Here is a 15,155-nt window from a genome sequence, read left to right as displayed (position 1 = left end):
AGACTGTATTTGACGTCCACATTTACATTTTTTGTCTCATACTTTACTTGCCCAAGAGTGTACTGGTTTATATCTCACCCTTAATGATTATAGGTTTTAAACATTATTTATACTTTTTCACTCCAAGCATCATATTGGGAGACTATTAAATCGTTTGTGCTTGACTGATCATTTTGATTACCAGCCTCGAGGACTTGAGAATTTACCCTACGTAATCAGACTTCCTTTCATATTGATGTCCTCCAATCCTAGACTGATTAGTTTTTTTTCATCAAAATTACAGGAGTTTCAGTCAACAATATACCTGACACTATGGTAATGTTAATCTTGGCAACTTCAAGTGAAAACAGCAACTTTTGATGTGCTGAAAAATTTTCCAGTTTTTGATGTAGTTTTTTTTTTTTTTTCACCCTACGTAACTGAGATATTTTTCATAAAGATTTTGGTGAAAATGGCTGAAATTGACTTTGCATGGCCTCAAAGTACAAGAAATACTCTTTCCATCCATGTATGACACTTACATGCCAGGTAAATATATGGGTCATTTCGGAATTGAGGGTACATTTCGCATCTCCCAGATACACCCTTTGTTCTTTCTCCCCAGACAAATCTTTATTGAATCAGTTTTTAATAATACTACTAATTGAATCAAACTTTAACAGATAATAATGCTTTCTGTTAAAGTGTATACTGAAAATATTAGCCTAAGAAGTCCCACCCCATCCACAATTGACTGTCTTCGGCTCAGGATTCATACATTGAACTTGAAATATAATTTTCTTTTTTTTTGTGCTCACTCTAATAACATCAATAAAATCAATTACACAGAATATCTATTTTCTGTATTATATGAAATTTCAGTATTAAATAAATATGTTTTTTGTCTGTCTATACGTTCTGATAAACTCTGTTATCTCTGTTATAAAACTCCATAAAAATCTCCAAAGCATTCATATAAAAATATGAGACCTGCATATTGTGATGTCACTTCCTCTGGCAGAAAACATCTGGAAGGCAGTAAGGTATATCATTTTTCTTCTCCCATAATTTTGTACAAAATGTTTGGGATACACCAATAGTAGATTATTTACTTGTCAACTCTGTTATTGTTAAATCATGGTGAATCAATCATGAAACCTTTAAAAACCAATGATATGATAAAATCTATCAAAATTCTATTTTTAGACATGCCATGTGGTATCTCATTTTCATCTAGCACATGGAGTTAAAGTCAGAAATGGAAGAAAATGTCAACTCTGTTATATCAACTCTGTTAATGATAACAGACACTTGACAGTGACTTACAGAGTCAAATGCTTCTAATCTTATTTGAGTATTTTGAGGTATTTTACTGTTTTAATATACACACATATATTCACATTTATTATGGTTGCTGACTCATATACTATAAAAAGAACATCAGTACTATAACTTTGCAGTTTAAGGAAATTGAATCATATGTTGTAGGTAGATGAAGCTGAAGCTGTCAGCAGCAGAAAGGCAACGGCAACAGAGGGAAAGTGAGATGCCGACCCTGTAAGGAGAGCAGAAAATGTGCAAAAAGACAGAGATAGACGGAACAAAAGAAGTGCAGGGCAGACAAGCAGAGTGGCAGATTTGAGTTAAAGGGAGCAAAGACAAAAATGCAGGTACTGGAGAGAGGCTCAGCAGAGGTGCAGAGCAGGAAGGGAGAGAATTTCAGAGATGACACCACCACCAAGTCCAGAACCAGACCCTGAACCACCACCAAGTCCAGAACCAGACCCTGAACCACAGCTATCCAGGTTACATTAGTACCTGTTTACATGGCAACATAAGTCCATGAGTTTATAATTATATTCAATAAAGTAAATGTACAGTAAGTCACAGGTAGATTGAGACACGTGTTTTTTATTAGGGTTGTCAGTGTGATAGTATGTAACTGAACTGTCCAGTGTGTTGCGTCTTAAAGGCACATTCTGTAATTTATGCATGGCTTTAAATAAAGTTGCACTTTTTAGCAACAGATTTTGGTAAAAATTTTGGACTTCTGGATGGGCAATGTTCTCTTTTTGTTCTCACCATAATTGATATGATGCCCACCACAACTTTAAAGGCAAGCCTGTTTTGCTATTCCTTCTATCAAACCTCTATCTTCTTTGTTTGATGATATGATTTCAAAGTAGTTGTATAGTGCACCTTTAATAACAAATACTTATTTCTTGAAAAATATAACTCATTGATGAAGAAGTGGGACTTTAGGCTAGTTAGGCCATGTTCTCATAAGTTAGGCTAAGTCCTAACTTAAACTAAAGGAGAGTGAATGCGTCATATGATATCACAAATTGTGTCAGGAAAGATATTAAAAATTGTTTCTATATTTTTAAATGTTTTTAAAGGTTTCAGAGTCTGGCAGAAGTGTTATTGTTGTTGTTTTTAACTACGGGTGGTCAACTCTGTTATTCATGTCAACTCTGTTAATATCAATGTCAACTCTGTTTAAGGTTTTGCTTTAAAAAAATAACTATCAGGTATGTTTTGATGTTAACAAATTTACTAGAAGCTGTGTCCTAACTACCATTCTTCCTAAATGAAATTTCAAAGTACTTAATTCATTTTTACAGGTATGTTTACAGAAAATGCACACCCTTGCAGCAACATGTCAATTAAATGTGTTGATATTTTTACTCAAAAACAAAGTTTTTATCTAATCAGACCTAAAATTTACTTAATGGATTAAAAGACACAATATCTCTAAGGAAAAACAGTGTTTTAAATTGAGTGACATCTGTTAATTGTATGTACTGCACCCAATTTGTCTGCAATAGAGTTGACAAATTTTTTCTGCAACTACATTGTTTTTCATATTAAAAGCTTTAAATGTTACAGGTTTATGCTCAGGAAATACTAGAAAAGTTAAATTTAAAGTGTGTTCTCTGAAATAAAAAAGTTTAAAGAAAAAAGAAACACTCCCAATTTTTGTTTTCTTTCTCCATGTGAAATGTACCTGCAATTCTGAAATGAGCCATAGGCCAACTCATTATCATCGGAACAATTTTTTACCCTGCATCACCGCTTGACCATTCCCCAAAGTGGAATCTAAGCTCAGTAGTTAACGTACATCAACAATAGGTCTTTCTTTCTCATAAACCACTGCTTGCACTGTCATAGAATTTGTATTCAGATCATTTACCCAAGAAAACTGCCCTGTGAGAACACTAGAAGTAAGAAATCTGCATTCACAGCCTTACTTGAGTCAATAAAATGTGCAATAAAATGTTTTCTGTCAGTGTTTTACTGTTGTATATTATACTTTTGGATTCATTCAATCATTGTAAAAAATGTGTCATATAAAAGTCTAAAAAGTCAACTTTTCATGGACTCATAAAAGCAGCCTTGTTTTCAGCTTTGTGACAATGTATTTTCCAGTGAATCTAAGGGGGGAAGGGGTTTTAAAGAGTTTAGCTTAAAAAGGAGGAGAATTGTCTCAAAACATGATGGAACACAGTTAGTGACAAACATGGTGAACAAACATATTTGGAAATACTTGATTTTCACTAAGAAGGAACAGGAGGTAGCTAAAACTGTAGAGCAGTGTTTTTCAACCATGGGGTCACCTGGAATTCAAATGGAGTCGCCTGAAATTTCTAGTAATTGATAAAAAAATAAATTAAAAAATAAAAACTTGCTAATAAAAAATATATGGTGACTTGAGAGAGACAATCACAAAAGATAACAGACATGACAAACTGTGAAGCTGAAACTGAAGCACTGTGGTACTGTTGATCTTTCAAATGTTCATTGTGGTCTGTTTCAGATGCTGCAGCTCTTTCATAATTTATAGTTTGAGTTATTGTTTTTTAGTATTAATTTGCAGCCTTGTAAATCCAAGCTGGACTGACTGTACATATCCTGACCAAGGAAAATCAAATTCTCACTTTGTGCAGTAATCTACACCTGGCTTTTCTGCCTCTGTCCATAATAATATACATTATATAGACTAAATGTTGTCTAAAATTAATGCTTATTTGCAACATAGTATAGCAAACTATTACATGATAAAAAAAAAAAAAATAAAAATTTTAGCAAAAAAAAAAAAAGGTCTCTGCTTTGAATGTCTGGGGCCGCCAGAAATTTGCAATGTTAAAATGAGGCAAGGAGCCCAAAAAAATTGGGAACCACCGATGTAGAGCATATGTCATGGAGTAGAAGTATATGACAGCTTTCAACAAAGTACTTGAACAACACCAGGCCCTGATTCGTCTGGTCACTACCATGACCATAATGTATCTAACACAGACATAAACAAAAGAGCATATTAAACCTAAAGGTATTCTGCTGTTCGGAGGTGTGTGGCCTCTACTATAATTACCACTTCATCAGGAAAGCAAAAGGAAAACAGAGGCCCCATGCAGCAGATTTCTGTCGGGGATGGTAAACAGCTTGCCTTGCTTTGCTGTGGTTATCGGCCACTCAGACTGTCTGCTCTATATGTGTGCATTTATATCTAAACGCATCGTGTATTTCAGGAAACTAAACTTGAGGCTGTCTCATCAGCAAAAATGGTAATGAAAGAACTAAAGTGAACTCATTCTGTCACATGAGAAATTGTCAACACATGCACATAAAACTGTAGACAATGGTGGAGTCTCAGGTATTTCTTCAAACAGTAGGGAGTGTAAATTTGAGGATATCGTAAGACTGGTTTTGGTCTGACCAGGAAGGCACAGTAAATATGCAGCACATGTCTTCATCCCCATCCTCATGCCCTTTTGTGAGAAACCTTCATTGCTTTTTTTTCTCCACACGTATCTGCTTTTACACTCTAAACCTTTCCACTCTGGTGTTGTGAGTTCTCTTGAGCTGAGGTCGCCATCAGTGCTAACTCCAGTTTGGCCTGTCGAAGGCGCAGACAACTCTGTTACTCTACTGATTCCTTAATGGCCGCCTACTCATCAGTTCACAGAGAGAAGCTTCGGGGTCTAGCTGTAACATTTATCCTGTTCACATATACATCTCTGAGTGCTGTGCAGGGCCAAAAATGCCTCTGCAGCTTTGCACATTCACTAAAAGGAATGAAATTTTGATTTTTAAAATGGAATTATGCATTTCCCTGTGGTCTACATAAACTGTAAATGCTATACTTGGGTCTGAATTCTTCATTAATTCAACTCCACAGGTCCATCTTCAACTCTATTTCTGAGTCATGACACCAGAAAGGTGGTTTTGAGTGCTGGCCCTTTAAATGTAAATGAGCAACTTCCTGCCCTGCCCCCTCCAGGTTGTTGGCTGTGCTGCTCTGTCCCATTCAACCAACAACTGAACATTTTAGGGAATCAGCTCAAAGTCTGGACATATTTTCAGTATGGACTACAACCGCTGCTGCTGATAAACAATTATGGCATACTCGGAGAAATGTTTGTCGGAAATATTGACCTTATATGTGCAAATGTCCAGACATAACTAGTTATAGATGCAACAAATTAAGCGGGAACTGAAACAGGTTGTAGAAATCCACTCTATTTTTGCCAAAATGAATATAAAGATAGCTTTGCAGCACCTGGAGAGTTCAAATTCAAACTTTATGAACAATTAGGGTTCAAATACACAAATAAATGTACCAAAGACTAATAAAAATGGGTTTAGCAAAATATGACCCCTTTAATATAACTGTATCTGCTAAAAACTGTTATTTGAAATAGCTAAAACTCTACAATAATTGTCTCATCGACTAAACAGCGTACACTGGTTCATTATGTGGGGTGTAAACAGTTAACTGCATCTCAGTTTAACTAGAAACCAACCTGTAGGAAAAAGTGGCCATATATCAAAACAGCCACTTAATATCTTCTCATATATCCATATCTTTAATTGCTTCAGTGCTTCACTTCATGATGTGTCGTGTTGTTATATAAAGTGAGAGTGAATGTGCTCCAGGTTCTCAGTGTGAATGCTGACAGGAGCAGCCATAATGGCTGAAGGTCCACTAAGTGAATTGCATCAAAGTAAGTGGTGTCACGACTAAAGCAGAATACAAATAAGAAGGTAAAGCATATGTGGTACACCCTCTGTTTTTGTCACTTTATGTGTCTCAGCAGCACATATAGAAGCCAGGTCAGATTTAATTATTTACATTTCTTCGATTAATATTTCTGAGTTTTTATACATTGTTTAGGCAAGTTGAGGTCCAAATTCCCTTATACACTGTCGCCCATAAAGTTGGAATAATTTTGTTTTCAGACACATTCTGCTTTTGATTCCAATTTATACGCATTAGTAATCACCTTTGACCAGGTTTAATGATCACATACTGAGTTCCAGTTACACTTTTTCTATTAAGAATAAATTTCAAAGTCACAATCGTTTCATGCGAAGAGTTACAATTATTTTCCTCCAACTTTACAGGTAACTGTACATATATCTTCTGTCTACTGTATTTTACTGCTTTGCTCTTACCCCCATCTCTTATATTTTTTATTACAGAGATTTACCTTTTTTTACTGTTAATATTGTCATAGCTATTGCTGTTGTGACTATTTTACAAGACTGATAAAGGTGAAAATACTAGAATATGCTCAAGTGAAAGTAGTGAGAAAAGATTGTGTTATTTGATGTCGAACGCCCCAAAAAACCTACTACTGAACTTAACAACCTTTGACTCTGCATATCTTCGAAATCCTGGATGTCTGTGTGTTCACTCCGGCCCACGCATGTCAGACAGCAATATTTATGGACCACGTCTGATCACTGTGTCTGGTTTTTCACTTTGCCAAGCTGAAAAGTTGAATTTCTTCACATAATTCACAGAATAGAGAGTTACTTCCTTCTACATTAAAGCAACAAACACCTAATGACCTGATCTTGTACATTATAGTGTAAAATTAAGACAGAAACAGCATTACGGGACTGCAAAAAAACAAAACAAAACAAAACAAAAATAATACAATATTGGCCATGAATAATTAGAGGTTGCCTTTTATGGAAGTAAAATGCACATATTTGTCAGTGTGTGCTGAAATGAATATTTAGATAGTAGAGACCCTGAAGCTGGCCTTCATTACATTACCAACGCCGTTCTCATCCCACTGCGTCACTAACCGACCTTCTGCAGGCTTGTTCCTGACCTTGTGTGTGACACGCAGTAATTGAGATTCCCAGCTCATTGTTACCTAATTAAAAATTGTCTGAACCTTCTGGAGCCTTAGACAGAAAGAAAGGAAAGGATGTGATGCAGAGCAGCCTAAGGGAAAAAAAAAAAAAAAAAACAAGAAAAAAAACAGAAAACATCTGAGCCCTTGTGCTCATTAACACCTCTAATAGTAAATTAGAGCAGGATTATGAATAGTAGACTTTTTTTTTTTTTTTTAACTAAAAGCAATTTCTCCTAATGCAATAAAACTATTAAATTATTAGGAATGTGTAAAATTATCCTATATGTATACAAGGGTCTGCTGTTTTTGGCTGCATCACTGATGACTGTGTCTGTGGTTGCGACTGTCTGGACTCCATCTGGCCTCTGACCCAAACCACAGGATTCAGTCTACAGCTCATTAGCACTCATTATTCCATCCAACTCCACTGACTGCACGTCGCTATTGCCATCTATTGGATAGCCCTGCATATACAGTTCTCATGGAAAATAATTAATACTTGCATAAAAAAACAGTCATGGCAGTTCAAGTTTTCATGAGGTTTCAACAGCTCAGCTAAACGAGACCACACACTCATCCAGGCCAAGGTTATTACAATTATTGTGAATAAATCTAAAGCTGTAGACTCCTAACTGAGACAGAAACAAAAATAAAAGTTTTTAAAACTATGAAAACTAAACAACTACACTGAACAATGCAAAGACAGACAGAAGTGAAGGTAAAGACACACTCGCCCTAATGTCAGTGGAATACAACAATAAAATGGTTTTGTATTTCATGAATAAAGCTTCTGTAAATTATATCAGACAATGTATCACGCATTCTTTCATCCTTTTTCAGCTTCTATAAATCAAGGCTTTTCTCATGTTACCTGAAACTAAAACTAAGCATAACTCAACTGACTGTAGTCAATTCCTTAGAATAAAACTAAGACATACAACTGCTTATGCTCTCATAAAACAGGCTAAAAACTGAAATCAAAAACCAAACTGAAATAAAAGCTGAAGAATATTTCCAAAGTGTAATAACTCTGTTCAAAGCTAAATATTATGCAGCCAAAAACAAATTTATCCACACAATGCACAGACAAAAACAGACAGTTCTGTTGTTGTCGTAGAAAACGCTGTCACATCATCAAGAAATAACTTTGACTGACTCTGATTCTAGCAGGAACAGGAAAGGTATGTGGAATCTACATTAACCCAAGCACCAAACACCAACCTGAAATAAAATTCATATTATGATGTTACTCTGCGAGGCAGATAGTTAAAATTCTTTGGCATCTATTAGCATCTGGGGCAGAATAAACCAGCCATAAATCCTATAATCTTCCTCATCCATCACAAAGAGATGAGACCAAGTCAGGGAGGACGACCAAAACCTTTTGGAAACAGCATGAGGCTGGTGGAACTGCCATGAGGGCTGAAAGTAAGTCTGACAGACACTCATGTTTATGTAGGAAAGCTGTAAGTACACTATTAATTATGAATGCTGATGTCATTTAGAAAATGGCTGAATGTGTTTGTTTGCAAGACAGTCCTCTGTAGTCTAGTGTACGGTTTTTGTTGTCAGAATTCAGAAGGAAGACAAGATGTGAAAAGCAGCAGCATTTCAGACACTGAAGAAGGGACGGCACAGAGGGACATATCTAAACTGTGTGGACTCAAAGAGACAAGTTGCCACTAAAAATAGAAGATGTGATATTTTATTTATCACCTTTGCACGGTCACACAACCACACGCAGACTCACACATACACACATATGCAAACACGCACACATGCCTTTGTGTATTACTCTCTCTGTGGGTGAATGTAGAGGCCAGTGGACAGATTGTGTGAGAGACACTGTGTGCCTAGGTGGACTAGAAAAGTGCATGTCTTGCTCCACCAGAGAGAGAAGCTCCGTTTTTGCACAGCCTTACAAGAGATCTACTCTCAGGTAGCAAATAATAGTGGGTGACATTATCTCTTATATCAGCAGGCTGCCCTCATGCATATCACTGCATTCTATGTGAGCTGCCAAATGGAACTTTTGTGCGCAGACTTTCGCATTCCACCTTTACAATCCAAGAGACAGGGGAGATAAACCCACACACGTTTTTATAGGTTACCTTTCTACATGTTTCTGTTATCTTGTACAAGGTGAAAGAACATGAAACAGCAAGATGACATTCTAGCACAAGGGAAGGGTTTTAATGATGCTATCATGTCATGATGCAACACAGGAAAAAAAAGAAAACCTAGTTATAATTTATATTAAAGGAGTGATATTTAGATTTTTTTTTTAAACGGAATTATGCATCTTTAAACATTTCTCTGTGGTCTACATAAACTGTAAATGCTATGTTTGGACCTGAATTCTTCATTAATTCAACTCCACAGGCCTATCTTCAAAATGACACCAGAAAGGTCATTTTGAGCACTGGCTCTTTAAATGCAAATGAGCCACTTCAGGCTCCACCCCCTCCAGGTTGTTGACTGTGCTGCTCTGTCTCGTTCAACCAACAGCTGAACATTTTAGGGAATCAGCTCAAAGTTTGGACATATTTTCAGTTTTTACTACAACTGCTGCTGGTGATAAACAATTATGTCGTACTCGGAGAAATGTTCGTCAGAAGTCTTGATCTTATATGTGCAAATGTCATAACATAACTAGTTATAGATGCAACCACTTAAGAAGGAATTAAAACAGGTTGTAGAAATTCACTCGATTTTTGCCAAAATGAATATAAAGATAGATTTGCAGCACCTGGAGGGTTCAAATTCAAACTTTTGGACCTATTGGGGTCCAAATACACAAATAAATGTACCAAAGACTAATAAAAGTGGGTTGAGCAAAATATGACCCTTTTAAAGCATACATACTAACCAACCTTCTTAACAGCATTCTTATCTTAGCAGCACCATGGCTTCGTTATTATTCAATAAACACAACCTATAAAAGCATAATTTGGCTCAATAATTCATACTTAGTTTTCCTTCTAATAACCTCCTAATTCAGTAGTAGACACTCATTAACCCATAATTTCCTAATCAACCAAATAATTTAATTTAATTTCCTGGAATAGAATGGGGAACATATTCTCAGAAAAGAGGAGTCAGTTTAGAGTTTTTAAAGTTATTTAGACATGATTAAGCATGCAATTTTGTGCAGATATTCACACACAGAAATGTCAGAAATTCAAGACAATATTTAAGTGCTTTTATGGAAGAATGACCACAATCCTATAAGGCTCAAATACAGTAAAGCATGGGTTCTCAAACTTTTTACGGTGGAGCACCCCCTGAAATATACATTTTTTTTGCTAATTTCCCCCAACTCTCGCTTCAGCATTTTTGATTGAAAAAAATTAGGCAAGATTTGTTTCTGTGCCAAAGGTGTCTGTTTATATTTTCAAAACTATGTAAACAAACAACACACATTTAACTGTAATATATTAAAAATACCATGTTTTTTAAAAGTAAATTTTATGTGCAAAACATAAACTGAAAAGTGCCCTCTTTCATTGATAAGAAAAATAAACAAGTTGGTCATGAATCAATAAATGAACCTTTCATTAACAAAAAATAATTACTTAGCTACTCAAATCAACTCATTTTGAATAACATAAAATAGAAATTTTCTTAAAATGTTACCAAGGCATAAACATGATGATTGACAATAAAACTATTTTAAGTATTGTGTTTAATATTTCAGCATTTATTCTGATTATTTATTTTCTATTCGGTACAATGACTTATTTAATGTATTTTTTCCAAAAAAATTCCAAGTACCCCCTGGGCGTCTTCCAAGTACCCCACTTTGGGAACCCCTGCAGTAAAGCATATTAACACTGTGATTCCTATGCATGTTCTTTATTTACTGTCAATAAGCAGTGATTATTTAGTTATGAAGGGGGAACTGTCTAATCACACTGCAATGGCCAGAATAAGGCACTAATAACTGCTGCAGATGGGCTAACAGTTAGCATGCTAATAAACAGCTAATGGTGAATATGCATGTCTTACTATTAAGTATTGCTTCACATTTTAATCTTCATCACAATAGTATATTCCAAATTAAATGCACATAAAGGTGATCCAGGTAAAACGGATATAGTATGATTTAAGGATCTTAATTGCCATGACAAATTATGTTCCACCAGTGACCCTCGTTTGCTTTTGTCAGAAAACTTTTAATCCTACATCTGGACTTTTACCCCTAAAGACCCAGCCACTGATGACCAAAACCATCTACAGACGTAAACTGTTTGATACCTGTTGATCAATTAATCTTATTAGTCAATGTAAATAATTGGTGTAAAATACAGTTTCTCATCTTTTCATGGTCATCAGATATGACCCATTTGGATGTTCAGAGACTCCATAGTGAATGTACAAAACACTCATCTTCTATAACATTGATTCACCAGTAAAACCCATGTAGTTTGATCACTGCTAGTGGATGGACACACCTGTTTTATGCTCAGTTAATGATATATTTCTGGGAAATGTCACTTTTTCTCCAGTTTTCTGTTTCTGATTTAATAGCCTTTGAATTTACTCTGAGCTTTAAGTAACATCAACATGATCAGCAGATTAAATATAAGAAAACATCCAATTTACACTGAAACACTAAATACAGAGGATAATATTTTAATAAATGGTGATAAATCTAATAAGATAAATTAAATACAGAGAAAAATATATTTGGGAATTGCTACCAAAGTAGCGTTGGGTCTTTATGGGTAAAGTTGTACCTTCAGACTGTGCAGCAAACCAGTGTTTTCAATGGAAGTTCCCTGATGAAATATTTAACAGAATATTAATGTTCATGAGTGCTGGATTCATTGAAAAGCGTTGCTTCAGAACTCTTAACTACACCAAGTTTATTACATCTGCAGTGAAAGTCCACATTATTGATAAAGTTGATTGACAGGAAGAATTGGTATCAGCTTCTCTGTGAAGTATAAGAACAGGAAAGGAGAAGAGGATGGATTCAGCCTATATGTAGAAAATTTCAAAAAGGCATATTATAGTAGCTGGAAGTCTAAACTTAATTATATATCCCTAAAAGTGCACAGAGAATTCACAGGAGTGTGGAAAGCACTCTTATTACTTCCATACTTTGGCAAGTTTTCAGCTGACGGACAGGCCAAACAGTTGAAAACACACTTTAGTTTGTAAGAAAAAGATTTGAACCTGCCTTTTGTAACTACAGGAGCACACTGAAATAAAAAATAAATTCAAAGTCCAGTGTTATTCTGATCTAAATACTGTAAAGGATATCACATTCCATGCCACCCTGAGACCAGCTCGTGTCTCCTTGGAACAGCAAGTGACCTGCTTTTGCTTGACTTAGTGCTTCTTCCTTCCCATTCCAGTCATTTAATCTTGGAACAGCATCAAGATAGCGATCTCCCTTTAACCTCCACAGAGGGGACGGACACAGAGGGACACACTCCCCACTTCATCACTCAGGGTCCAGCAGCGGTGGCATGCCAAACAATCCCATTAGCCGACAGCCAAAAGCCCGGGGACAGGACAACATCCTGAATCAACCACAGCTCTTTCTGCTTATTTGAACATCCTCTTTTTTTTTTTTTTTCTCCACAACATCCATGCACTCATGTGTCAGCATATATAATGAACTCCCTTGGAGCTACACTCAGCTTTTACTCTGAGGAAATAGGCTGCACCATCACTCTGAGTAGCTTTTTACAACTCAACACTGATCAATTAATGACTAGGAATGGGACCCTGAGAGATATTCATACAGGGATATTAGTGATGCTGAGAGAAAGAAGAGCGAAGGGAGTGGGATGATAAACTATAAATGCAACTCGCAGCAAATCCAGCAGCGGAGAGGCACTTTGATAGACACACGCATATTGATACCTCTTAAAGCTGGCAACTCATATAAAGGTTATATACAGCAGAAGATGTGTTTTGCTCTCATATTCAAGTCCCTGCAACAGAGAATTGAGCGGAGACTCTAATAACAACCAAAGCAATCAAAATGTTTAATCTTTTCTATATTTTATTCAAGTCCAGAAAAAGAAAAAAAAAAAAAAACAACATAGCAAAAGTAAAAATAAAGTGTTTGCAAGAGGAGAAGGAAACAAATTAAAGAGGGAAAGATAAAGAGCAGCATCATGTGGTGGAGGTAGGAGGAGTTACTCACGGCTCCTGTCACCTTTCCACCTCCAGTTTCCCTTGTACTTCCCTGAGCTGTCCCCTGGTGCACAAACTCCACTCAGCACCTCCGCCAGCAGCAGCAGCAGCAGCAGAGGCGTCTGCCTGCCGGCCATACCTGCCTCTGAAGCTACAGCCGACAGTCCAGGGCCATGGGGAGTTCTGTCCCACAGTCACACATCTCTTAAACAGCTGCGGGGCAAGATCCAAAACAACAACAACACCACTTCCTCCTTGGAGTGTGAGCCTTTAGTTGCGTCACCGCAGCCTCGGGGGGGCACACACTTATGCCTCTGCCTCCTGGGGGAGTGGAATGATCCCTCTGAAGGCAGTGGGACTGTAATTCCACTACTGGCAGATAGACTACTGGCAGTGTAAACCCAGATTCCTGGAGCTTTTTTTCCCTCCTCTCTCCACTCTTCTTCTCTTAGTTTTGCCTTTTGGAGGTTTTTTCCAGTCTTCGTCAAAGCCTCAGTTGTAACAGAGATAGAACAGGAAGAAGTAAAGTGTTTTCCCTCTTGCAGAGCTGGAGTAGTCCGGGTCACAGGGTGGACCGGTGACACTGACGGTGACACATCACTGATCCAGCAGCCGCCAACTCCTGTCAGTCGCTCCAGGCTCTGACTGAATGAGTGAGTATGTCCAGGAGAGTGTTGGTGTATAAATGCATCTGTGTCCTTCTCCTCTCTCCTCGTCCACCTACCACTCGTCTCAGATCACATGAGGCGGTGTTGATATCAAAATAAGGAATAAATCACAGAGATCACTACAGAGCAGCCTTGACTTTGTCAACAGAGCGTATGAGAGAGGGAGGGAGAGACAGAGAGAAGGAGAGAGAAGGCAAAAGAGGGAGGGAGATCTGGAGGAGAGACTAAGTGAGACAAGCATGGAGGGTGTGAGTAGCAATTTCTCAAATGTGATGGCTCTTGTGCTTTTGTGCACCCGTGATGCTTGTTCAAGACTATTTTTTTTTCTCTATTGTGGATTCCCCTAAATTGCAGCATGTACCTGTTTATAGTAGCTGTGTGTGCTACTGAAACAGGACTACAGATAACAGATAAGGAAAAACACAATCAGTATGCCAAACTTACAAACCTCCCCAGCATGCACCTGTCTACACATGTACGTAGACCAGTTTGACAGCATGTGAATGTGATTATGACAGTTGAATCTCAAATTGCTACAGGTTAAAATCTGCAACATTGTTTAGAAGATATTCGATCAGTATCAGTTAAATGAAAACTGGGACGCTTGCAGTTTAAGGTGATATAACGTAAACATGATGGGGGCAGATACAGATCAAAATGTGACAGCTCACAGATTACTATTACGTTAGTTAAAAATGCCATCAGTAACGTAACTATGTTGATAAATCCAAAGTGATGTAACACTTTTAATTACTCGTGAATTCTGCTGTGAAATAAAAAGAAGAAAGAAGAAAAGTGCAGAAAGACATTAGAACATCCCTACTTTGAAGTCAACAGTAAACCAGCTGTATACTATGTAGAAATTGTTCAGTGTCCAGCAATGAAAGGCATTCTCTCTCAGCTCACCCACGCACATTGGTGTGGACGGCTGGTATATTCTACATATATGTTTTTTTACTTTATCCTTTATGGTCTTTCTTTATATTTTATTCAAGGCATAAGGGGTGGTGTGCATTAATTTACATTCAAACTCATGTAAATGTAACTGAGGCAAGCAGTCCTTTGCCTGTAAGAACTAAACATAAAAATAATCTCACATATAACTGCAACTGCATGTACGTCTTGCATCATATTTGTAGGTAACCCCACATTTTTCATCTACTTTCTGAATCTTCAAGTAAGATGTTACTTCTGAACACCAAAT

At 36.9% G+C, this 15,155-nt stretch overlaps 1 protein-coding gene across 1 annotated transcript in view; it reads right to left on the bottom strand.

The window, feature by feature from the left end:
* robo1 (roundabout, axon guidance receptor, homolog 1 (Drosophila)) overlaps positions 1–14,044 on the bottom strand; it is a 201,816-nt gene extending 187,772 nt beyond the window's left edge. The window contains exon 1 of the mRNA XM_030152720.1: positions 13,294–14,044. Coding sequence (XP_030008580.1) covers positions 13,294–13,420 — 127 coding nt within the window. The 5' untranslated portion in view covers positions 13,421–14,044. The remainder of the gene's footprint in view (positions 1–13,293) is intronic.
* Positions 14,045–15,155: the final 1,111 nt, after the last annotated feature.

This window comes from Sphaeramia orbicularis, chromosome 13 (genome assembly GCF_902148855.1).
Source record: "Sphaeramia orbicularis chromosome 13, fSphaOr1.1, whole genome shotgun sequence".
Classification (NCBI taxonomy): domain Eukaryota; kingdom Metazoa; phylum Chordata; class Actinopteri; order Kurtiformes; family Apogonidae; genus Sphaeramia; species Sphaeramia orbicularis.
The sequence above is the reverse complement of the archived record's forward strand: the minus strand, read 5'-3'. Positions and strand labels throughout refer to the sequence as shown.